This window comes from Lethenteron reissneri, chromosome 65, assembly GCF_015708825.2.
Source record: "Lethenteron reissneri isolate LAM-NWPU_2019-01 chromosome 65, ASM1570882v1, whole genome shotgun sequence".
Lineage (NCBI taxonomy): Eukaryota > Metazoa > Chordata > Hyperoartia > Petromyzontiformes > Petromyzontidae > Lethenteron > Lethenteron reissneri.
The window spans coordinates 11859981-11887040 of record NC_083843.1 but is presented as its reverse complement, the minus strand read 5'-3'; the positions used below and the strand labels follow the sequence as shown (position 1 = coordinate 11887040).

At 46.4% G+C, this 27060-nt stretch overlaps 1 protein-coding gene across 1 annotated transcript; it reads left to right on the top strand.

Moving 5' to 3' along the window:
- The first annotated feature begins 160 nt into the window (after positions 1 to 160).
- LOC133359424 (uncharacterized) lies at positions 161 to 26542 on the top strand. The gene is made up of 14 exons (XM_061577836.1): positions 161 to 274; positions 1999 to 2230; positions 2444 to 2580; positions 9790 to 9834; positions 10901 to 10976; positions 14980 to 15114; positions 15339 to 15452; positions 17879 to 18004; positions 18541 to 18599; positions 20589 to 20642; positions 21166 to 21484; positions 22829 to 23350; positions 24170 to 24565; positions 25398 to 26542. Exons 3-14 carry the CDS (start codon positions 2533 to 2535, stop codon positions 25964 to 25966), a joined length of 2463 nt encoding a protein of 820 aa, XP_061433820.1. The 5' UTR covers positions 161 to 274; positions 1999 to 2230; positions 2444 to 2532; the 3' UTR covers positions 25967 to 26542.
- The last annotated feature ends 518 nt before the right edge of the window (positions 26543 to 27060 follow it).

The following is a 27060-nucleotide window of genomic DNA, read 5'->3' as shown; positions in this document are numbered from 1 at the left end:
GCGGTACCTAATAAACACCACGAGCTCGGTCTTTAAATCCTGTGTGTGTGTTGTGTGACCACGCATCACATCAATCACTCCCTTTCATTGTAAAGGTCACCGATGACGCCGATCACTTAGCCACTTCCGACGTTCTTTCAGCTCTCTCTTCAGTCGCCGCCGCTGAAGCGAGCGCACGGGGAGATGTTCCTGAGCGGTTTGGTGAAAACCGACATCGAATAAACCGCAGCGCAGAGGAAGGAAAAATCACCGACGTGGGGCGAGCGAACAAAATGTGTGTGAGACACGGGCTGTGTGTGAGACACTGACTGTGTGTGAGACACTGACTGTGTGTGAGACACTGACTGTGTGTGAGACACTGACTGTGTGTGAGGCACTGACTGTGTGAGAGACACTGACTGTGTGAGAGACACTGACTGTGTGTGAGACACTGACTGTGTGTGAGACACTGACTGTGTGAGAGACACTGACTGTGTGTGAGACACTGACTGTGTGAGAGACACTGACTGTGTGTGAGACACTGACTGTGTGTGAGACACGGGCTGTGAGTGAGACACGGGCTGTGTGTGAGACACTGACTGTGTGTGAGACACTGACTGTGTGTGAGACACTGACTGTGTGTGAGACACGGGCTGTGTGTGAGACACTGACTGTGTGTGAGACACTGACTGTGTGTGAGACACGGGCTGTGTGTGAGACACGGGCTGTGTGTGAGACACTGACTGTGTGTGAGACACTGACTGTGTGTGAGACACGGGCTGTGTGTGAGACACTGACTGTGTGAGACACTGACTGTGTGTGAGACACTGACTGTGTGTGAGACACGGGCTGTGTGTGAGACACGGGCTGTGTGTGAGACACTGACTGTGTGTGAGACACTGACTGTGTGTGAGACACGGGCTGTGTGTGAGACACTGACTGTGTGTGAGACACTGACTGTGTGTGAGACACGGGCTGTGTGTGAGACACGGGCTGTGTGTGAGACACGGGCTGTGTGTGAGGCACTGACTGTGTGAGACACGGGCTGTGTGTGAGACACGGGCTGTGTGAGAGACACGGGCTGTGTGAGAGACACTGACTGTGTGTGAGACACGGGCTGTGTGTGAGACACGGGCTGTGTGTGAGACACGGGCTGTGTGAGAGACACGGGCTGTGTGTGAGACACTGGCTGTGTGTGAGACACGGGCTGTGTGTGAGACACTGTGTGTGAGACACGGGCTGTGTGTGAGACACTGACTGTGTGTGAGACACGGGCTGTGTGTGAGGCACTGACTGTGTGAGACACGGGCTGTGTGTGAGACACGGGCTGTGTGTGAGACACGTGTTGTGTGTGAGACACGGGCTGTGTGAGAGACACTGACTGTGTGTGAGACACGGGCTGTGTGTGAGACACGGGCTGTGTGAGAGACACGGGCTGTGTGAGAGACACTGACTGTGTGTGAGACACGGGCTGTGTGTGAGACACGGGCTGTGTGTGAGACACGGGCTGTGTGTGAGACACGGGCTGTGTGTGAGACACGTGTTGTGTGTGAGACACGGGCTGTGTGAGAGACACGGGCTGTGTGTGAGACACTGGCTGTGTGTGAGACACGGGCTGTGTGTGAGACACTGTGTGTGAGACACGGGCTGTGTGTGAGACACTGACTGTGTGTGAGACACGGGCTGTGTGTGAGGCACTGACTGTGTGAGACACGGGCTGTGTGTGAGACACTGGCTGTGTGTGAGACACGGGCTGTGTGTGAGACACTGTGTGTGAGACACGGGCTGTGTGTGAGACACTGACTGTGTGTGAGACACGGGCTGTGTGTGAGGCACTGACTGTGTGAGACACGGGCTGTGTGTGAGACACGGGCTGTGTGTGAGACACGTGTTGTGTGTGAGACACGGGCTGTGTGAGAGACACGGGCTGTGTGAGAGACACTGACTGTGTGTGAGACACGGGCTGTGTGTGAGACACGGGCTGTGTGTGAGACATATGATGATGATGATGTGAAACAGGGAGACACGGCAGACCTCACATCGACAACGGGCTTCGTCAGGTTCCGGGATCGAACCCACGACCTCCTACGGGCCAGGCGAGGTAGTCAACATCTCGTCACAACAGCTCGCAAGAGATGGAGCATCACGAGAGAGACCCTCCAGTGGACATATTACAGGTCTCCTCTTCCACGCTGCGCCAACGACGTTGTAAGAGGAAGTGGGTGGCCGCACCTCGCACCCAACCGTTCAGGTATGCGGACCTGGAATGAATATTGAATGGTTTGTCAACAAACTGCGGTGCCTAGCAAATTCCGTGAGCTCAGTCTCTATCTCGTGTCTTTGTGTGACCACGCATCGCCTCGACACACCCCTTCCATTATAAAGGTCTCCGACGACACCGATGACTTGGCCACATCTGTCGTTCATTCAGCTCTCTATCTCTCTTCGGTCGGCGACGCTTAAGCGAGCGCACAGGGAGATGTTCCAGAGCGGTTTGGAGCGGCCGACAGCGAAGAAGGAAAATCACCGACGTGGGGCTGGCGGGCGTCAAAAATGAATATTCCGTCGTGTTTCATCTCCCTGCAATTGTTCGCGACGCTGGTGAGTGAACTCACGGAAGGCGCCTTCGCAAACCGGAGGACGCCTGGTGTGGTCTGGGACTGTTGTTATTGTTGTGTTGGTGTGGTCTGGGACTGTTGTTGTTGTTGTGTTGGTGTGGTCTGGGACTGTTGTTGTTGTTGTCTGGGACTGTTGTTGTTGTTGTGTTGGTGTGGTCTGGGACTGTTGTTGTTGTTGTGTTGGTGTGGTCTGGGACTGTTGTTGTTGTTGTGTTGGTGTGGTCTGGGACTGTTGTTGTTGTCTGGGTGTGGTCTGGGACTGTTGTTGTTGTTGTCATCATCCGGTGTGAAAACCACAGCAAGAACATTTTCTTGCTGTGTGATGATGATTGCTTGTGTTGCAATCGAAACGTCGTGAGAATTTAATTGTTTTATCTTTATTATTTTATTATTTCCCTTCTACGTGACTTTACCGAAAGCTTTAAAAAAAAATAGAATTTCGGGTGATACATTGTTCTTAAGTTTCTCTGCCACGGCAGAGTGTTCAAAAATGAAAACTCACCAATTGAATTATCGGATAAGTCACTCACAATGATGCACAACTGCTGACGATTTCAATTGTTACTCTTTCAATTGAGAATGTTCGACCGACGGATGATGCACATGCTCAGTGATAAGATCACATTCCTGGCACCCACCCAGCAGAAGATTAAATCAGCCAATCAGCATCAACCAAACGCAGCCCCACTAAGTGGATGATATCAGAGCCACAACCAATCAACATCAACCAAACGCAGCCCCACTAAGTGGATGATATCAGAGCCACAACCAATCAACATCACTCAAAGTCAGCCCCACTAAGTGGATGATAGAGCCACAGCCAATCAGCATCAATCAAACTCAGGCCCACTAAGTGGATGATAGCAGAGCCACAGCCAATCAAGATCAATCAAACTCAGACCCACTAAGTGGATGAAAGCAGAGCCACAGCCAATCAAGATCAATCAAAGGCAGCCCCACTAAGTGGATGATATCAGAGCCACAGCCAATCAACATCAACCAAACGCAGCCCCACTAAGTGGATGATAGCAGAGCCACAGACAATCACATCAATCAAAGTCAGACCCACTAAGTGGATGATAGCAGAGCCACAACCAATCAACATCAACCAAAGTCAGCCCCACTAAGTGGATGATAGCAGAGCCATAGCCAATCAACATCACTCAAACTCAGGCCCACTAAGTGGATGATAGAGCCATAGCTAATCGACATAAATCAAACTCAGACCCACTAAGTGGATGATAGAGCCACAGCCAATCAACATCAATCAAAGTCAGCCTACTAAGTGGATGATATCAGAGGCATAGCCAATCAGCATCAATCAAACTCAGCCCCACTAAGTGGATGATAACAGAGCCACAGCCAATCAACATCAATCAAACTCAGCCCCTCTGTGTGTAAAGATATTGCAACTTCTGTACTGCAGATGCGAGCACGCGGATTTCACATTAACCGGAGCAACACATTTGTTCGGGATGAAGCAGCGTGTGACCTGTCAATAAACATTTCCAACCTCAAAATAAAGCTTTCTCTGGTGTGGACCAATCAGTTTCAAAGACAATGCATCATATTATCAGAGCGTGGTTTTTGTTTGCATTTTGACCACAAGTATTGTGGTTAATGCGGACATTATTCCTTGTAAAAGGTTTCAGTTTGGTGTTTTAACATATTAACACCTGTTTTGTTGCCAGATAAAAGGGGAAAAACCTATTCTCATTTCCAAGATATAAGTGCATAACTGTTTTTAGATAATATATTTTGGCTGAAGGGAAAAATCCACGAGTTATTAATTTGTTAAACACGTAGGCTTTCGCGACCAGTATTATCTATATATATAAAATCGCAAATCTGTCTGTCTGTCTGTGTGTCGCCGGACCATACGCAGTTTCATTGGACGGCGGTTGCCCCTGGCAACGGGTAGCGACGCATTCGCTGCGGGGTGGACGCCATTTTTAATTCCTGTTAAAAATATGCGCACGCATTAACACGCGACTCTGAGGTAAATTCATCAAAGTTTCACGTCCTCTTCACTCCCCCCCCACCACAATGTGTGCAATTACTATTATAGGGTCGGTAGATAATAAAATTATAGCGATTAGACAGTATTATTGTAGCGCGGGGGGGGGGGGGGGGGGACGGCACCCGTACCCAGCCTCAGCCGGGTGGGCAATTTAGGCGAGGCCGGAGGCTCTGCACGGTACTAGGCCTCGACACCCCACCACACTATAGGCTGTACATATTACTGCACAGCGGCCGAGGAGATCGTGGCTGGGGGGGGGGGGGGGCAGGGGTAGCAGCCCATCTGTGTATATATGTAAGGTTATTAAGAAATATATTTTTCACCCGGGCAACGCCGGGTACTTATGCTAGTTCATAATAAAGGTGTTTGGGTTAGATCGCGTTATTAAAAAATGTGTCGCAACCCTCCACCACCCGACAAAATAGTTCACTACTTTAGTTAAGTGGCTGATTACTGACCTATTACATAATTGCATTCACCCCCGCCTCTGATCTCGAATCCTGATGGGGTTCTACAATGATGACGTCATCCTGCACTATTTAAGACCGGAAGCAAATGGATGACTTCACTATTCCGGCAAATCGCCCGAAGATGCTGGATGTGATTACCAGCGAAACGTCGTACCGCTCAAATTGTAAACGTTGTCGATTCACTCCTCAAACACACCGGCGGGATGAAGAAGTAACTAATTGGCGTTTTGTCAACGTGACACATTTCTTACCGATTGGCCGTGTCGGGTGGTGGAGGGTTGCGACACATTTATAAATAACGCGATCTAACCCAAAAACCTTTATTATGAGTTATTAATTTACGTCGAAATCTCGCGTAAACCTGCACGCGAATAGCCGAGTCTAATTCACTCATGCAATTTGTGCTTAAATACTTTACTTGTATTTATTCATTAATGTCTAGTGGCATGCTTACGTTTTCAATATTTTGCACTCCCATCGGTGTGTGTATTGTGTGTGTGTGTGTATTGTGTGTGTGTATTGTGAGTATATTGTGTGTGTGTGTATTCATCTTCTTGGTTCTTTCGGTAAAGTCACGTAGAAGGGAAGTAATAAAATAATAAAAATAAAACATAATAAAACAATTCTCACGACGTTTCGGCCACAACGCAAGCAGCCGTCCTCAGGTGAAGAATGAGACAATGCCAAGCTAGGAGCTTATATATAAGCTGCGTTGGAGGTGGAAGAAAGAGCGCCTTAACAAAAGAATGTGCATATGAAGAGGAATTTAGCATATACATGGAATATGCTAAATTCCTCTTCATATGCACATTCTTTTGTTAAGGCGCTCTTTCTTCCACCTCCAACGCAGCTTATATATAAGCTCCTAGCTTGGCATTGTCTCATTCTTCACCTGAGGACGGCTGCTTGCGTTGTGGCCGAAACGTCGTGAGAATTGTTTTATTATGTTTTATTTTTATTATTTTATTACTTCCCTTCTACGTGACTTTACCGAAAGAACCAAGAAGATGAATCCCTGCAGTCACGAAAGCTTTAAATAGAAATGTGTGTGTATTGTGAGTATATTGTGTGTGTGTGTGTATTGTGTGTGTGTGTATTGTGAGTATATTGTGTGTGTGTCTATTGTGTGTGTATGGTGTGTGTTGTTGTAACTTGTTGAGCCCCGCATTCCTCCCTCCCTCAACAGAGCAATCGCTTATCGCTGCACTTATGTATAAGCTCCCCCCCCCCCCCTCGTTCACCAAACTGCACAGGAACAAAGTGATTGATGTACGTGGTTGATCAAAAGGCCACTGCCGTACCTGTGCCACTCGCTTAAGATGGGCCCTAGCTGGTAAATGGAAGCAAGTTTTAGTTTAGCCTATGGGCCTCCATGTATCTCTATGGGTCTCTATGAATCTATATGGGTCTTTATGGATCTGTGTGTGTCTCTTATGAGTCTCTAGGCGTTTCTGTGGGTCTGTATGTATGTCAATGGGCCTCCATGTATTTATATCTGTCTCTATGTATGTCTGTGGGTCTTTATGGGTCTCTGTATCTTTATGGGTCTCTATGCATCTGTGTGTCTCTTATGGATTATGTATGTGTCTCTGTCGGTTTATGTATGTCTCTGTGGGTACCTATGTATTTCTGTGGGTCTCAATGTTTCTCTATGGGTCTCTGTATCTCTGTGGGTATCTATGTACTTCTATGGGTGTCTATGTGCCTCTGTGGATCTCCATGTATCTCTGTTGGTCTCTATGTATCTCTATGGGTCTCTACATATATATATATGTGGGTCTCTATGTGCCTCTATGGGTGTTTACGTATCACGGTGGGTTTCTATGTAAATCTGTAGGTTTATCTGCATCTCTATGGGTGTTTATGTTTCTCTATGAATCTCTATGCGTCTCTATGGGGTCTCTGTGTATCTCTACCCGTCTAGATTATTTGGCTGCCGCTATAAATGTCAACGTCGTGACGATATCAGCCCAGTTGGTTGAGCTGCTATCATTACGTGTGGTGACCAGGGGTCTCTTCTGAACTAAATAGGTGCAGTTTATTGTATCTATCTATTTGGGGCTCTGTGTTTCTTTATGGTTTAGAGCAGGGGTGGGGAACGTCCGGCCCGCGGGCCGTATGAGGCACCGCGAAATCATTTGAGTCTGGCCCTGCCAAGGCAACCGCAGGCGGGACTCGAAATTCAATAAATCTATAGAAGCAAATCTGGAAAAGCAGTTGCGAGTAGCAGCAACATCATCAATAGCCAGCTAACATCACACGCCTCGCCAAAAAGAAGCAGTTCCAGCCCATCGCATTAGGGGTGAGTTCATTAAATGTTTGACCAAATATAACGGAGCCCGTTCATAAATGACGTCACGCGATTTTGGACGATTTTTGCCCCCCCCCCCCCCCCCATCGTCACACGGCGTCACAAAAAGTCAGACCCCCCAACCCTGAAATATGACGTCAAAAAGCTCTGCCTCCCCCCCCCAAAAAAAAAAACATGCTTCAAATCGCTTTAAACTATTGTCATTGTAGTGCGCATTTAATGCGCCGCTGCAATCTGATGTTGTAGGAGTAAATATTTATGAAAACGTCTATTTAATTAAGTAGAACGTGTTGTCTATATTTATTTAAAGTTGCGCATTTTGATGTGACGTTACATTTCTTAACAACCCCCCCCCCCCTGTCACACATCGTCACAAATGTCTGACCCCCCCTAGGTGCGTGACGTCATTTATGGACGGCCCCAAAGGCAAATTTTTAAGTTGATAATTTCGTATGGCCCGCGAATAATGTTATAAATATCCAAATGGCCTTTGGCCGAAAAAAGGTTCCCCACCCCTAGTTTCGAGCTATAAGGAGGTGTTTGTGACAAACGTATTGTGAGTGAGTGCAACGGTCTGGTATGCAGGCGGTCGTGGGTTTTCCCCGACTCTGTCGCCTGCTGTTTATTTGGAGTCTGCTTCTCTCTCTCCCTGTGGTCTCGTAGATTTTATCTCCAGGTCCTCCAGTGTTTCCCTCCACATTTAGAATCAACGGCACCACGCGTTTAAATTATTTGGCTGTTGCTGTAAACGTCATCGTCGTGATGATATCAGCCACTTTGTTGAGCTTCTATCATTGCGTGTGTTGCCCAGGGGTCTCTTCTGAGCAAAATAGGTGCAGTTTATTGTATCTCCCTATATGGGGTTCTATTTTCTTTATGGTTTAGAGCTACAAGGAGGTGTTTGTGACAAACGTATTGTGAGTGTCACAGTCTGGTATGCAGGCGGTCGTGGGTTTTCCCCGACCCTGTCACCTGCTGTATATTTGGAGTCTGCGTCTCTATCCCTGTGGTCTCGTAGATTTTGTCTCCAGGTCATCCAGTGTTTCCCTCCACATTTAGAATCAACGTCACCACGCTTAGATTATTTGGCTGTTGCTGTAAATGTCCACGTAGTGCTGATGATCATGACGATATCAGCCCAGTTGGTTGAGCTGCTATCGTTACGTGTGATGGCCGGAGTCGCTTCTCAACAAAAGAGCTACCACATAGCAGCTCAGTCTTGGGGCCTTACATCTGGTGAAAATCAACGTCGTTTAGTTTTAATATTGGTCCCCATGTATCTCTGTGGATCTCTATGTATCTCTACGGTTCTCTGTGTATCTCTGTGGGTCTCTATGTATTTCTGTGGGTCTCTATGTATCTCTGTGGGTCTCTATGTATTTCTGTGGGTCTCTATGTGCCTCTGTGGGTCTCTATGTATCTCTGCGGTTCTCTGTGTATCTCTGTGGGTCTCTATCTCTGTGGGTCTCTATGTATCTCTGTGGGTCTCTATGTATCTCTGCGGGTCTCTATGTGTCTCTGTCGGTCTCTATGTATCTCTGCGGGTCTCTGTGGGTCTATGTATCTCTGTGGGTCTCTATGTATCTCTGTGGGTCTCTATGTATCTCTGTGGGTCTCTGTGGGTCTCTGTCGGTCTCTATGTATCTCTGCGGGTCTCTATGTATCTCTGTGGGTCTCTATGTATCTCTGCGGGTCTCTATGTGTCTCTGTCGGTCTCTATATATCTCTGCGGGTCTCTGTGGGTCTCTATGTATTTCTGTGGGTCTCTATGTATCTCTGTGGGTCTCTATGTATCTCTGTGGGTCTCTGTGGGTCTCTGTCGGTCTCTATGTATCTCTGCGGGTCTCTATGTGTCTCTGTCGGTCTCTATGTATCTCTGCGGGTCTCTGTGGGTCTCTATGTATTTCTGTGGGTCTCTGTATCTCTGTGGGTCTCTATGTATCTCTGCGGGTCTCTGTGGGTCTCTGTGGGTCTCTATGCATCTCTGTGGGTTTCTATGTATCTCTGTGTGTCTCTATGTATCTCCATTAATCTCTATAGGCCTCTGCATCTACATTATTTGGCTGCCGCTGTGAATTTCCACGCGGTGATGATATCAGCCACTTGGTTGCGCCGATATCATTGGGTGCGGTGGCCAGGGGTCGCTTCTGAACAAGCATAGCAGCTCAGTGGTGGGGGCCTTACACCTTGTTAAATAAATACATATTTTGTTTAGTTTATGAGTCTCTAAGTATCTCTATGGATCTCTTTATGGATTCACCATTTTATCATTTACCATGGTAAATGTTTTTTGGTCCTCATTGCTTATCTTTGGAATTTGAACTGGACGCAGTTTTAGCTTAAATGGCATATTATGAGAACGTCTTTTTTCACGTTTCCTGTTGTCTGCAGATACTTCCCTCTAAAAGTGCGACGATCAGCAACAGGCCACAAGAGGTAAGACGCAAACAAAAATGTGTGACCAGCAAGAATATTGCCGGGCTCGTCAATTGCACAACAGCATCTCGAAGCGCCCTGGATCACTTTTCAAGCGGGACGATTCACGTGAACATTACGTCCAGCTCATCACTGACACCCATTCACATCCGCCCCACTGTGTGCGGCGACTTTTGAAGTGGGGTGGGTAGGGTTATAGCCAATACCAGTACCCGCCATTAGTGACGAAGTGACGTCACCACAGTATTAGTACTCCCCTCATTAAAATGCAAATCAATTTGTAACATTTTTGACATGCGTTTTTCTGGATTTTGTTGTTGTTATTCTGTCTCTCACTGTTCAAATAAACCTACCGTTAAAATTATAGACTGATCATTTCTTTGCCAGTGGGCAAACGTACAAAATTAGCAGGGGATCAAATACTTTTTTCCCTCACTGTATGTGCTTCTACGGGTATCTATGTGTCTCTGTGGGTCTCTATTAATGTATATGGGTCTCTGTGTATCTCTGTGGGTCTCTTTGTATCTCGGTTGGTCTCTGTGTTTCTCTATAGGTCTCTATGGATTTCTATTTGTCTCTATAAGTCTCATTGTGTCTCTGTGGGTCTTTATGTATCGTTGTGGGTCTATATGTGTCTCTGTGTGTCTCTGTCGGTCTTTATGTATAGTTGTGGGTCTATATGTGTCTCTGTGGGTCTCTTTGTATCTCTATGGGTCTCTGTTGGTCTCTGTGTATATCTATAGATCTCTATAGATTTCTATTTGTCTTGATAAATCTCTATGTGTCTCTGTGGGTCTTTATGTATCGTTGTGGGTCTATATGTGTCTCTGTGGGTCTCTATGGATCTATATGCGTTTAGAGTATTGGGCTGCTGCTCTAAATGTCAACACATTGATGATGACATCAGCCACTTGGTTGAGCTGCTATCATCATTTGTGATGGTCAGGGTCGCTTCTGAACAAAACAGCCACTTACACAGAAGCTCACTGGGGCCTCGTTACACCTGGTAACATAAATTGTTTTGGTTGTTACATTTTCCTTGTCTTGAATGTTTTTTTCCACGCAGGTTTTGAAAGGCGGATGTAACGAAACAACGCACTACTCGTCAAAACATGGCATCTGCTGCGAGCTCTGCCCAGCAGGTAACGCGCACAGACTGAAAGGCCTGAGTCAAATACCACCATAGAAAGGTTTTAATGTAGATTCATTGGACTTCTTTCGCACTGCACGTAGCCAACGGTGGCTAATCGGCAGTGCGGTGTTGAGACTGTGGACAGTGTTGAATCTATGGGTAGTTCAATCTAGATTTGAAGTTTGTTGTGACTGCAGGGATCCATACTCTTTGGTTCTTTCGGTAATGTCACGTAGGTAGAAAATATAAAATAAATTAAATCACGATGTTTCGGGCACAACGCAAGTGCCCGTCATCAGGTGGAACAACCACAGCAATAAATAATTGCTGAAGCGGGCAAGAGGAGGCTGCCTTATGGTTTATATTCACATCCGCATCTCCAGTCTTTTACTCCCAGGCAGTGGCGGCTCCTGCAAAATCTCTCAGGGGGGGCGATTGTCTGGATGATTGATAAGGATAAGGTCCACCCATGCAATAGATAAATTAACAGCTTAAGCATGTAAAGGCAACTTCACTTCTTTAATATTAATGAAAAATAAAGTGACTCTTACAATACATCTCCTTGTTTGTTTCTATACTCACTATTAATACAATCCACTCAAGTTTCTTTTATTAAAGATTCCACTAGGTGGCGACAAATTATATTGTTGGATGAAACGTTCTTAATTATGATGACGTTAGCACGTATGATGACGTAAGCACGTTAGTGCGAGCCCTCCCGGAGCCATAGAGAATGCATTGCAGCGCCCCCCGTTCGAAAAAAAACATCTTTGAATGTAAGTCTATGGGGCCACTCGGGGCGATTCTCAGCCGTAGTGAAATCGCCCAAAAAGAGGCGGTACTCCACAGAACGTGACATGACGCTGATTGGACTATATCCAGAGGCTGACAGTGACGGCTAGCGTGACTCTGTGGTTCAATGACATTGGTGGTGCGTCGCCCAATCGCCCTAATGAAGAAACCGCCCCGGCTCCCAGGCCTGCTCACTCCCATCACTTGGAAATTTGCTGCGCAGTGTTTCGAGCTTGCAGAGCTCACTCCCCCAACCCCCCCCCCAACGGTTCACAGCTTTAGTTTGAACTCTAGCATCATCCTTGCCGCTCTCCCCCAGCTCACGGCCCGCTCCCACACTCACCTTGGCCCCCCCCTCAGCTATATAATCCTTTGTCACAGCCATCTCTTAGGCATACTTCAGCGATTGTTTTTTCACTGTGGTTGTCCCCACCTGAGGACGGACGCTTGTGTTGTGCCCGAAACGTCGTGATTTCATTTAATTATTTTCAATTTTATTTTACTTTATTTTTACCTACGTGACTTTACCGAAAGAACCAAAGAATATCACGAGAGCCCACAGCGTTATAGCAATGGTCGGCCACAGCGGAGGTATTAGTCCTGCCGTGTTTCAGATCTGCCTTGTGCTCGCGATCACGGTCCGACACATGCCGTTTCGTTTCCCCAATGTAATAATCGCCACAGGAGCAACTTAGTTTGTAGACTCGCGGATATTGCATGTCAGGAATGACATCCTTCACAGATGGGATTAGATCACGGATTTTGTGTACTGTACTGAATTGGATCTGGATCTTGTGTTTGTTTAAGATTTTGGCAATCTTTCTAGTAACGCCCGTTATATATGGTAACGTGATGGTTTTAATCGGCGTCTCAGGGGGTTGTTTCTCCATGGTTGGAGAAACTGATTTGCGGATAATGTGGTCTGAATATCCATTGATCTTAAGGGCCTGGTGTACCTGTTCCAGTTCACTGGCTAGGTGGTGTTGGTCAGAAATGCATTGGGCCATATGGTGTAGTGTTTTGATGAGGGAATTCTTCTGTGCCGGATGGTGGTGAGAATCAGGTTTCAGATAGGAATCTGTGTGGGTGGCTTTCCTGTAGACAGAGTGTTCCAAAGAGCCATCAGGTTTCTTCTTAAACTAAACATCCAGGAATGGTAGCTTACCATTCTTCTCTACTTCCATGGTGAATTTGATGGATGGGTATATGGAATTAATGTGGTTGAGAAATTGGTTCAGTGCTGGCAGGCCATGTAGTCAAATGATGAAAGTGTCATCCACATATCTCTTCCAAAAGGATGGATGTAGTGTGGATGTCTGGATGGCATCTGTTTCAAATTTCTCCATGAAAATATTCGCTATCACTGGTGATAAGGGGGAACCCATAGGGGTACCTTCATTTTGTTTGTAGAAAGTACCATTCTAGGTGAAGTACATGTTGGTAAGGCAGTGCCTAGCCAGAATAGGAACATCAGGGCTCAGTCCATGTTGGACTAAATCCTCAATTATTGCTAAGGTGTCAGGCACAGGAACCTTGAACAGAGAGACAACATCAAAGCTGATGAGAAGATTATCTGTGGGACAGTGAAATGCCCTTGATTAGAGAGACCAAGTGAGCTGAGTTATGTACTGCTGAGGTAGTCTTGCCTGTGAATGGAAGCAAGGTATCAGACAGAAAATGGGCCAGTTTGTAGGTAGGTGAGTTGATAGTGGAAACGATGGGCCGAAGTGGAGTGCCTTCTTTATGAATCTTAGGACGACCATAGAATCTGGGTGGTCTAGCCCCAGAAGGTTTTCAGGGAGAGCCGTTTGGCTGGTTCGATTAGAGAAGTCGTGTTTGTTGGTAGCTGCTCATGAAGGACGCTGCTGGGCAGTTGGAGGCAGTTGCCTTCTAGCAACAACTACTATACCCTACACTACTATACACTATACTACTATACACTACACTACTTTACACTACACTACTATACATACCACTAGTATACACTAATATACACTACAATACACAAATATACACTTTTTTACACTATACTACTGTACACTACAATGCACTATACTACTATACATTATGCTACGATAGACTACAATATACACTATATTCTACTATACACTACACTCTATACTACACTACTATACACTATGCTACTATATGCTACAATATACACTATGCACTACTATACACTACACTGTACACTACTATACACTACACTACTTTACACTATCATACATTCCACTACTATGCACTACACTATACACTACACTATACACTACAATACACTACACATGACACTTTTATGTCCTCCGATCCCCCTTTGTGGAAGCTTCGATCACCCCACTCCCTTCAGCCAATCCGCGTCCTCCTCCTCAAATGGCTGTCAACCCTCGCTATACACTACACTATACACTACACTATACACTACTACTATACACTACTACTATACACTACACTATACACTACTACTATACACTACTACTATACACTACACTATACACTACACGATACACTACACTATACACTACTACTATACACTACACTATACACTACACTATACTATACACTACACTATCCACTACACTATCCACTACACTATCCACTACACACAACACTAAACGCTACGCTTGTATATCCTCAGAACCCCCTTTGTGGAAGCTTCACTCATCTCACTCCCTTCAGCCAATCCGCGTCCTCCTCCTCCTCCTCCAACGGCTGTCAACCATCGCCCCCCTACAGTCGACCCTCGTTACTCCCCTTTTTTACCTTTGAGTCTCTCCTCCAATCCTCTTCGAGTCTCTCCTCCTGACCAATCGTCTTTGAGGCCTCCCTGCACCAATCAGAGGCCTTGGTGGACTTCCTGACTGTCCGTTCGCACGTGCACGTTTGTGTCAGGTAAGTGGTCTGTTGCTTCGGTCAATGCACCTAAATGTATCTATTCTTTTTGGCACAACAAATAAAAAAACCCCAAAGAATATAAACTACAAACTAATACTGCAGTGTACAGTGTAGTGTACAGGGTATAGTAGTGGATGGGCAGTCCTCGGGTTGCGAACCTAATTCGTTCCTGAGACCCGTTCCGAAGTGGAACGGTTCGCGAGTCTGGAACACAGCAAGGTGGTGAAGGGCAACAAACACCAAAACCTTTTGATTTGTATTCTCGTTCAGTCGGTGCGTCTGTTTCCCTCCTCCCACCCACCCACCCACCACCCCATGCTGCCACCGTGCAGGTAGCAAGAAGTTGATGGATTGCGATTCCAACAAGACCGGCTCGTTCTGCACGGGTTGCCGTGCAGGAGAAGGCTACACGGACGAACCGAACAGCTCCAACGAGTGCAAGAAGTGCACCGTTTGCAACGTGACTTGTAAGAGGGGAGGGTGTTTTTTGTGAATTCGGGGAATCGAGGGGTTTGCGTGATTCACGCTACCTCGCCTGGTACACGGGCAATCGTGGGTTCGATTCCAACCCTGGCACCTTCGTTCCGCATGGCCGCGTACGCGAGCGGTTGCGCTGCGTGCGATCACACTCACCAATGTACTACCCATGTATGGCGGTGGTGGTGGTGATGGGGGTGGTGTTGTTCTGCAGCCGAAGACACTGAGAGGAGATGCACCACCAAGGAGGACACTCGCTGTCGCTGTAGAGACGGCTTCCAGAGGGCTGCCCCATTGGACCCCTGCACGGAAGCGAAGGGAGATGCAGGTTCGGATGACCAGGTCACCGCACCCATGCGGCTCTAACGCGCTCACAATCGACGCTGGCGGGTCAGTGGAGTGTATAGAGGTGTAGTGTATAGTGGTGTATTGTATAGTGTAGTGTATAGTGTATAGTAGTGTAGTATATAGTGTAGTGTATAGTTGTGTAGTGTATAGTAGTGTATAGAGGCGTAGTGTATAGTAATGTAGCATATAGTGTAGTGGATAGTAGTTTAGTATATAGTGTAGTGTATAGTAGTGTAGTGTATAGTGTAGTATTGTTCGGGTCTTTTGGAAAAGTCACGTAGATAGGTTCAAAATAATAAAAAATAAACAAAAACTACGACGTTTCAATCGCAAAACAAGCGAATCGTCATCAGGTGGAAAAAGGGAGGGGAAGCCACTAAAGGGAAGCTGTTTTAAAGGTTTAAAATGGGCGTAGCCCAAGCGTCCTGGTATCAGGACGAAGCGGGCAAGGCACAAGTGCCCTGGGGCCAGCACGAGCGGAGATGGTTATGTTCATGTGAAATCAGAGAAACAAGAGAAGGGGAGACGCATGGAGAAAATAACAACTTGTGGTACGCCCAACCCAGGCGGGACACCACAGGAACTCTAATTGCTTGTCCCATCTTTAGTAAAATAAAACGAACATCGGAAGGTGACAAGATGGAAACATCACAGCCAGTTATGACTTCAACTGGTTGATGATGCCCTTCCAATGATTGCTGAGTGTGTACCCATCCTCTCGGTTGAAATTGTGTCTCTATCTGTATATATAGATGGCTTCATGAACGAATCTTTGTTGATAGCTAGTGGGCTTGCAAAGTACCTCCATCTTAGAGAAATTAATTTTGTGTTAGCCAACCGCATTAAAACAATGATCCACCACGGCTGAAGTGTAGGTCCTCACGTGTTTCAAATCTGCCTTATGCTCACGAACACGGTCCGAGACATGTCGCTTAGCTTCCCACCTTATGACGGTCGCTTGTGTTGCGATCGAGATGTCGTAGTTTTTTGTTATTTTTTGTTATTTTCTTTGAACCTATCTACGTGGGATGTTGGCTATTAACAACAAGGCAACTCCTACGACCAATTGGGAATGGGACGCAAGCGTAGGATTGATCGCCCTGTCGCTGACCGCCTCTGGGGAGGGTGTATCGTGTGAAAGGCCGAAACACCCTAGGAACTAAAGGTTCACTACTGACGATGCGCTCCATACATTTCACCAGGCTCACTGTTCATGAACTCTTGGAAGTGCTTGCACAAAGGATAGTAACATCTCATCCTGTGTTCTTGGAATTGTGACTTTACCGAAAGACCCAAAGAATAAGAATTCCTGCAGTCACGAAAGCTTCAAGTCAAGGGTCAAACCTATTCTGCAATTTGTAGCGTTAATCTTCGGTTGCGTATGTCATCTTTAGAGCAGGACACAACAAATAATCTTCGTGTTGCAAGTGCTAAGTGTGAAGGCCAACCACCCATACCCCTACCCCAAATCCATTGCTATCCCTCGCGACGTACCAACAACAACAGCAGCCGCTCACCGCTAAGTGGCGGTGACGTCCCCACGGCATCTGTGCCAGGCTAGGTGCACTCTTGGGGCCACGTGAGGTTTCAAAGGCTCCCGTGACCTCGTTGCTACGCAAGAGAGAAACTGATGGCAATCGCACCGCGACAATTCACTCCACCAGTAGTGGTTCTTAGCCTGGGCTTGGCCAGAATATTTTAGGTGAAGTTAAAACTTACTTTGTTTCGTCAAATCCTATGTATTTATTAGACTACACTTTACACTATATAACTAAACTACACTAAAACTACACTACACTACTAGACAATTCACTATGAGCCACTACACAGCACACTACTAGACACAACACATCACACTACTATAGACTACATACAGTACTACAATACACTACACTACTATACACTACACATTACTACACTACACTATACACTACAATATACACTACACTATACACTATTATACACTACTATACACTACACACACGACTATACAATATACACTACACAATACTACACTACACTGTACACTACATACGCACTACACACACACTACACAAAACACTACTATACACTACACTATACACTACACACACTACACTATACACTACTATACACTACATTATACACGACACACACTACATTATACACTACACTATACACTACACTATACATTACTCTACTACACTACACTATACACTACACTATACACTACATTATACACTACACTATACACTACACTACACACTACACTATATACTACTATACACTACACTACACACTACTATACACTACACTATACACTACTATACACTACATTACACACGACACACACTACATTATACACTACACTATACACTACTATACACTACACTATATACTACTCTACTATACGTGTACGATCCTCAGACGTTGCTGGAGCTGTCATCGGTGTTCTCATCGGTGTTGCCATCGGTGCTGTCGTGCTCCTCATTCTACTTGTGGTGACCGTGGGCCTCCTTCTCTACAGAATCTTCCGTAAACGCTTCCCCTGGGGTAAGTCGCGGTGGCTAGGAGGATGTTGACTCCCTCGCCCGGTATGCAGGAGGTCGTTGGTTCGATGCTGGACCCTGACGATGCCTGCTGCTGTATATTTAGAGTTTGCTGGTCTCTCTCTCTCTCTCATCATCATCACGGTGTGGTGTAGTGTATATTAGTGTAGTGTATAGTAATGTATAGTATAGTTGTACTGTATAGTGTAGTGTATAGTGTAGTATACTACTTCAGCCCACCACTGTGTTGGAGAGTAAATCCACAACATTTACAGTTTAAGTACCGTCACGTTTTGCTGGTAATTATTTCAACCAGCATCATCGGGCGATGTTCCAGAATAGTGAACATCCTTGAGTGGGTGTGATTTTACATTTCAAATTAATATTTTAAGCCATATGAAGAAGAGAATAATATGATAATCATCGTCATCATCAACATAAGCCCATCAGGACAGGTCTATATGATGTAATGTATAATTTTCAAGAATATATTTGTATATAACAATGGTCTATAATAATGTATCTTTTTCTCTTACATAGAAAGCAGTCACTCTACAAGTGAGACCACACTTTTGAATACGGATGAAGAGGATGTGAATGTAAGTCATTCCACCTCGCTATGTTGATGTGACCTAACCGAAAAACACTCCTGTTATTGATGCCACTGCTGAATGAGAACCTCAGCAGATAGCGTAATTATAATCTGCAGCAACCGGACCGTGTTGACTCTCTAACGAGGTCCCTCAGATCTTTGGATCGCCTTCTTTCTAAGGATTCTGAGGTCAAGACCCTGACCCTGGGGTGATCGGCCTTGTGAGTGGGTGTGTGTGTGGTTGAGTGTGTTAGTGGATGGGTGGGTGAGTGAGTGGGTGGGTGAGTGGGTGAGTGAGTGGGTGAGTGGGTGGGTGAGTGGGTGGGTGGGTGAGTGGGTGGGTGAGTGGGTGAGTGAGTGGGTGGGTGAATGGGTGAGTGAGTGGGTGAGTGAGTGGCTGAATAAGTGGATGAGTGAGTGGGTGTGTGGTTGAGGTGAGTGAGTGGGTGCGTGAGTGGGTGAGTGGGAGGTTGAGTGAGTGGGTGAGAGGTTGAGTGAGTGATTGCCTAAGTGAGTGGGTGCGTAAGTGGATGACTGAGTGGCTGATTGGGTAAATCAACAATTACCCACCTAGTTCTGGCCACCTGCCCTGCACGTTCTGTATGTTTCTTGTCTTCCATACATGCCGTAGTGTTAATAGTCACGTGATCCGGGGGGTCAAAACACACACGAGATCCCAGGTTACTGTTAAAGATGACGTCACGGAGAGAGAGGGAACGCCCACGAGGGGAGCCGTGACGTCACCGGATGAGGCGGGGCGATGGGGGGGGCGGCTTCCTGGCAGGATTTGGAGTGGAGTGGGCCGCACATGGCGTGAGCTCGTGCGGAGAACAGAGGACCTGTGTCGTCTCAACCTTCGTCTGGTGGACTCGTTACACATGGAATGTATTATCATTGCCTTCTTTTAAAAGGCAATTAGCCTTCGTTGTTCCTACCGTGAATATCCTAAAAAAAAAACAAAGGTTGAGCCAAAACGCACGGTTGTATTTTCATCTATAATCAAAGCACTCGGCATATATTTACGCGCGCATCTTTCCCGTCACGGTGTGTTCAGTGATGGAGCTATACCACGATTTCTGACGCAAGATGCGCCATTGGCAGCTGATCGCTTTGTGTGTTTGACCGGTGGTTCTCAAATCTGATCATTAAAAAACAGCCTGCCGTGTGATAGCTACAACGCACAGCAGCAATCTGAGATCAACGTTTACCAAAACGTTTGGAACAAAAACCGAATCCTTCATAACAATGTGCATATCAGAGGTTGCAACCGGGTACCCGATACCCGTACTCTACCCGATACCCGGCTACCCGTACCCGGCCGGGTACGGGTACCCGTTTGCGACCCTGGTGCGGCCGGGTACAGGTACGGGTAGGCCGTGAGTAACTGGTGAGTAACCGTTTGTCACTCATTTCGGGTAGGGTACGGGTACGGGCAGGGAATGGGAACCCGTACCCGGCCGGGTACGGGTACCCATTTGCGACCCTGGTGCGGCCGGGTACGGGTAAGGAATCAAAACCCGTTTGCGACCTCTGGTGCATATGTCACGCGCAATGACAGAGAATGGTGGAGGGGCTGGGTGGGTGGGGGAAAGAGACGAGGCTGGGTAGCCATGGAGACAATTCCAGTAGAGGGGTCGGTGTGGACGAGAGAGGCGAGCGAGGAGGACAAGGAGGGCTACAAGTCTCGAGAATGGAGGAGTAGGACAGCGAGAGAGAGAGAGAGAGAGACGTGGCTGTATCTTTTGTTACGTTATTGATTAAAGTTGATGTGTTGATACGGGCGGCCGGGGCAGCAATGGAGTATTTGAATCGAGTGAAAAGTCGTGCGAACGTCTGTGATCGGAATAAATGCTCACGTGATATTGCCGACGAGCAAGACTGGGTTACTACTACATGTAGAATGCATGCCCATTATGAAGCGCCTTGATTGCAATCGAAAAGTTTATATTTTGTCTTTGTTAACTTATACTTTTTCCCCCTCTTCATTTGCTTCCAGCTGTTGGTAGATGATTCACCGCGCAGTAATGTCTCCAGTCATGATTCAATGAAGGTAAGTCATTCCACGTTTACTAAGTCTATCCTCCTCTCTTGTATTTGTCGTTGCTGTGTTTTCATTATGGTGGTAAGCGCCGACACAACGGGTCCATGGTTTTCTGGAGGAAGGTGGTGAGGGGGAGGGTTCAGAAAGACGGTGGGGGACTTTAGGTGCTTGAAGTGTTGTCTAGGTGTGGGAAAGGAATTCTCGGTGTCAACCCTTGAAGGTGTTTTCTGACGGTGGTGTAGAGTGGTAGCTTTTATATAAATATATATATGGGGGGAGGGGGGGGGGCACGGGGAGGAAGTAACCGGCATTCTACGGGGAGATCAGTTGTGGAGAGAGTGGAGAGGTTTTTTATACCTGGGCATTCCATCGCTGTACCGGAGAAATTCCCATCTGTTAAAGGTAAAATGGGAGGCTGATCGATGTTCGGGTGCGGTCAAGCGATGGCTCCCTATTGGTCAGCCGTGTTGTGCGTGATGATGATGATCTTGCGATTGCTGCTCACTCACTTTCCGTGCCTTTACTCTGACAGAGCACAGAAAATTTCATTGGTAAAATTATCACGGAAGATCAAACGGGCAACTGGAAGGACGTCGAGAGGGAGTTGCCAGAGTTGCGAGAGTGGATCGGCAAAACTCCCTCCCTTTTCCTGCATGAGCTGAAGAAGAAAAATTTGGTTACGGAAGAGGCGTACTGGAGGGCATTTACAATTCCCGACGCCGCTAAGCGCGTGGACTCAATCCTGTTGCCCATCATGAGACGAGGGGAAGGCGAATGTCAACAGCTGCTGAAGATACTCGGACAACAGCGGAGCACGGAACGGCATTTCCTGGACATGCTGAAGACGAGCCGTGCGTAGACTTTACACACTCGTCATCGTTGCAGTCCGTTAAACGTATCCTTTTTTCATTTTTTCAAGCCAGAGCACTTAATAAAATAAGAAGATTTAATATAGCGCCATTCATGCTAATTATATCCCACAGCGCTTTTCATATCCTATTATATATGTAGCAATTACCGAGCATATGAACACCCTCACAAAGTAAAACAATAATAATCAAATGCATAAATGTGACCAAAACTAAAGAGACACAAACAACAACGACATAAAAAAGTTATCTCAACAGAGAAATTAGTCCACTCAGTCTCAGCATCGCAAGCCCACAATCCCAGTGTCTCACTAAAGAGAGAAATCCTTCACAGGCCGGGCAATGGTAGAGTGGCCAATAAAAGTTGCGACTAATTTAGGCCGATCTCAGTGGACACTGGATACATATCATACTCATCCCCTTTACATCATCATCATTAGCCAAGGTTAACTAACTGTTGGATGAAGACCTCCCCAAGCCTCCCTTACCTCCCACGACCCTGCTATGCAACGATCCACTTAGCACTCGCACGCGAGCTGATTTAATCGCCGGCAGTAGTTCCATGAGTATATTAACATACGTCCGCAGTTCGATGTAGCTTCGGGCAAAGCAATAGTTTAAATGCATTTTGGAAAATGTAAGCGTATTATTCCTTACCGAAAGAACCAAAGAGTATTCCTAAGTTGTCCACTTGCATTCCATGGAGCCTCGATAATTATCAATGTTTGAGCAACACGGCACGGTACCACGTGCTCCGATGCTGCCGCGTTGTAAAGGTTTGGTACGCGAGGAGGCAATACTGCTGGCTACCGCACAATGAGTGATCACTGGTAGTTGAGTAAACCAAACTAAATATTTTTTTTTTAACGAAACTAATGAATATTACTGGGTAAGGCCCCTCTGCCCTGCTATGTAATAGCTCTTTTTCAGAAGTGACCTGGCCATTACAAGTGATAGATCAACCAAGTAGCTGATATCATCATGTGCAAATTTATAGCAGCCTAATGCTCTTAACGCGTAATATTGATTGTGGAGAAAAATCCACGGGGAGATAGAGAGACACACACACATACTACAAATATAAAAAAGGAGTCAGGGTCGGGATTGAATGCACGACCTCATGCATATCAGGCGAGTTAGTTAACATCTCCTACCCATTGTGGCACATGCTTCGAGTCGAGATCCTTCCACCAGCAGTGGCATCGGCAAGAAATTGGCAGGTGCACCTTTGCCTCTCTTGGCGATGACTAATCATGGCTGACGATAATGAGCAAAAAACCGAGTCGTGATTGTTAAGATTTACACGATGATTTTCTTATCTTGCAGATGTGTGCTCGCCCACTCTGAACCCCAACTCGGCACATCGACAGCTTAAAATGTCTGCCGATCTCAGCACAGCGACGTGGAACCAGGCGGATCAGCCTTACTCTGATCACGCAGAAAGGTTTGAGTCGTGGCCAATAGTCCTCTGCTTCGAGACCTTCTCGTCGGGTGACCACTACTGGGAAGTTGACGTGAGAGCCTCGGAAAACTGTTCTATAGGTGTCGCACGTGGGTCGATTCCTCGGAAATGTCAAGAAAAGTCTGGCAGGTTGGGCTGGAATGAGTCTTCTTGGGCGTTCATTAAATGGGATTCGAATTACTCTGCAAGACATGACGGCCGATGCATTCCTTTTCCGGAGATTCAGCATTTGCAGAGAGTCGGCGTTCGCTTGGACTTCAACGCAGGAAAGCTTTCGTTTTACAACGCCAGCACCACGGAGCTGTTGCACTCATTTGACGACATTCCGAGTGAGCCGCTCTGTCCGGCTATGCAGGTGAACTCGGGCTCAATCATGATTTATGAAGGTGAGTACAAGGGCGCGTCACGCACAGGGAATCCTTGACACTGACTTGGAGTGTATTCATACCCAGTAGGGAAAAACGATTCAGAATCGTCGCCACCGAGTGTGCATGCAGGCGATGTAGCCACAGCGGTAGAGCACGTGAACATCCGCTTGGTCAATCCACTGCTGGCTGAGTGCCCACCCACTTCCTATGGGTCGATCGTGGAGGGTGTTTGGCCCTACTTCACCCTGCTGGTCTGTGTGTGGTGGGGGTAGTGAAGGCGAGGGAGTATAGACGCGAGGTCATAGCAGAACACACCCACGGCGGGGGTTCCTGAAACACTGCGGCAGTTTTTGTTTTACCGCCCAGCAAGCGAACAAGGCAGATTGTCTCAATCTGAAACAAACAAATAAACAACATCCAATTATCTTAAATTTCGTATGGAGGTTTGATTTTTTTTCAACTGAATGCTAAAATCGGGAGCACAGATGCCGAATGATGAAAACGGAAATTAAATAAAAATCTAAAACTAATGGGATAGAGGAGGTGACTGTTCTAAATTATATTGGGAGATATAAAGATAATGTATTAAGCAAAGAGTTGCTGTGGGATATTGATGGCTGTTGGTGACAGACGGAGATGGAGTGCAGAAATATATTGTGAGAGTGAAATTGATTGTAAGTACAGGACCATAATAAATGTAGTGGCATGGGGAGACCTCACAGCAATGACTTAAAATTAACGTATGATGATGATAATAATAATCGTGACGAAGGCATTAAACAATTGCAAAGTTAGAACTCAAATTTGTTTTGATAATTCTTACAAATTTTTTAACAGCTCAATCATTCAAGAACCTGGCTGTGGATGAGAGCAGAGAAGACATTCAGATTTGTGATCACTTTGTAAACAGTGGAGTTCATCGCACAAAAAACACCGCTGCAGAGAAGGGTGACAGCGAAGATACATTGCTGACAACGAGGACAGAGGAACCTTCGGTGGTACGAGATTTGATCGGTAGGATCCCTGCAATGCAACATCACGAGTTGCTCGTCCAGGGTCTCATCACGCAATCCGAGCTCTCAAAAGTCTATTCGATGCCCCGCGCGTCAGCACGAGCTGACTTCATCATAAGCCGCCTCGATCGCAAGCAGGAAGAGCGCCCGCAACTCCAAAAGATTCTGCGTGAACACCGTGAGAAGCAAGATGCATTCCTGAAAATGCGGAGAGAATCGAGTACGTGATATGCTGTACACACCACACAACGTGCACTACTGAGTGTATTAATGCATCATCTTTGTCACTCAACTCTAATGATGATGTACAATGAAGAAAGATATCCGTATGAGATTTGAACCCTTAATACGGTGCAATAAGTCATCGTTTAGCACGGTAGATGCGTTTCTCTAAAAAACGCCGCGTTAAGCGAAAATGCGTTCATGCATTGTGGCAGTAAACATGGAAAAAGTATCAGAATCCTTATCCTGAATGAGGAATCCGATGAGCTATGAAGCTCTTTTTGACAGATGTCCAGTAGTGACACGGGGTCAGCGAGTTGCATCAATACCAAATAATAAGTATGAAGCAGGTAACGTAATCCCCATATAGATGGATTCCAGATGAAGATGAATCCACTTGCTGTATTGCCATACCCTGGCATGGCAGCAGGTGGCGACTTCATCGCCCTTGCGTAGGGAGATTCACGATTCTGTGTGATCCTACAACCCTCGCCTACTAAGTGCTGGATTACAGGCGACGCGATTGGTAACGACCAGACGTGTCCTGAATCCATCAGACAGTTTTGTGGACAGTTTACTGAGAGATTGGGTCAGTCGGATGATACATTGGGCTCTATTTGATTCTTCTTTCATAGACAGGGCAGAAACTTTGGGCTGAAACGTAGGAACCCCTGATAAAGACCACAGCTGTGTGAAGTGCAGCCCTGCATGCTAACATTTTCAGCCAATTTTTATAATTCTTACTGACATATGTTGCCAATTGCAAAGTGCATTTCTCAAAAGTAATTAATGTTCACTTAACACAACATGTGTATTATTATCGTTTACAGGCACTTGCTCGCCGACTCTGAACCCAAACACGGCACATTGGAACCTCCAGATTTCTGCCGACTTTAAAACCGTCAGGACTTCCTCACGCACCCAACATTACCCGGACAATCCAGACAGGTTCGACCACTACCGAGTGGTCATTTGCTCTGAGAAATTCTCATCGGGTCGCTACTACTGGGAAGTGGACGTGAGAGGTTCTGATAAATTCATCATCGGTGTCACGTATGACGCGATACCACGGAAAGGTGATGACGAAGCCTATAAAATTGGGTGCAATGAAGTTTCGTGGAGCCTTAAGAAATGGTGCAACGACTACACAGCGCTACATAAAGAGACGGAAACAAAACTGTCGATGCGAGATGCTCCCAAAAGAGTCGGGGTTCACCTGGACTGGGAGGCGGGCGTCTTGTCATTCTACAGCGCCGACTCCATGTCGCTGCTGCATCAATTTCACCAAAAATTTGATCGAGAGCTGTACCCTGCAATGGCCGTGCTGCGTAAAAGTCTCTCAATATGCCCGTTGCCGTGGCACAGACACTCGTCGTTAGAGATGAGAGGCTCCTATTAGAGCGGTCGCTCATGCGACTCCTGTATGTATGTAGAGTAATCCCTGGCCAACCGCGAGGGTTCAGGTTCCTGAAAACCCTCGCGGTTTGGTAAAGTTACAGGAGGCCCATGGGTTGTAGGCGGGTAGGGGAACCACAGCCGAGGTCAGACTCGCCACAGCTGAACTAGGCTGCCTGTTTATTAACTAATCTATGTTCCTGTGTATGGTACATTATACAGTAACATGATACAACATAAATAAACATGACATTAACTTTACATACCTTTACTATTAACGATGATTATAATTAAAAGGAAGGCCGTAGCCATGGAGTCAACATTGGGGGGGACCAAATCCTCCAGGCTGTCTGGGGTTTTAACCCAGAAAAATATCTAAATTTGAAAACTCATTTCCTGTCTAAAATATTAAGAAATTCACTAACACATGGGATGGACTTTTTATTTTTTACAATAATGTCGAATAGTGTATTGTATTACATTGTTCTGTTTTTCTATTTTATCATTTCTTGTTTCATTGTATGTAATGGCAGAGATTAGGGATTAATAAAGTACAACCATAACCAATATCGTATAAACAGTTTAACACGTAGGCTTTCGCGACCAATGTTATTCATAATCATAAACCAAAAACGTTGATTATGAATCGTATAAACAGACATCTATGCATTGATTTATATGTAGACAAGTCCAGATATTGTGGCTAAGGTATAGCAAATTGTTTAATTTATTTCAATAGCATAGCATTTTTAAAATAGTGTTGAGGAGCTGGCGACGACTCACTCAGAGACGGAGGTGAGGTTAAGGGCTTCCGCCGTTTATTAAAGGGCTACACAAGACACGGGAGGGGGGGGGGGGGTGAACCACTTCCCAGGGGTTAGGGGTCCCGGGCTCGTTCCCACTGGGTCCCATCACAGCCGGCTGCCCCGTGCCGTCTCCTCTGCGCCGGCCATGGGATCATCCAACATGGCCGACCGAGGAGCACAGCTACGTCCAGCCCTGGCGCTGTGCTATATCCACTATCCCTACCCTCTTGACCCTGGCTCCCCGTTTCACCCTCTCTCGACCCTTGACTCAAGCTACGACCCCGCTTACATC

Bases quoted from the DNA above. Each gene is read 5' to 3' on its own strand.
- LOC133359424 (XM_061577836.1), top strand. From the start codon at position 2,533: ATGAATATTCCGTCGTGTTTCATCTCCCTGCAATTGTTCGCGACGCTG. The intron at 18,005-18,540 runs GTAAGTCGCGGT...TCTCTTACATAG, and splicing joins CCGTAAACGCTTCCCCTGGG to AAAGCAGTCACTCTACAAGT. The intron at 23,351-24,169 runs GTGAGTACAAGG...ATTTTTTAACAG, and splicing joins CTCAATCATGATTTATGAAG to CTCAATCATTCAAGAACCTG.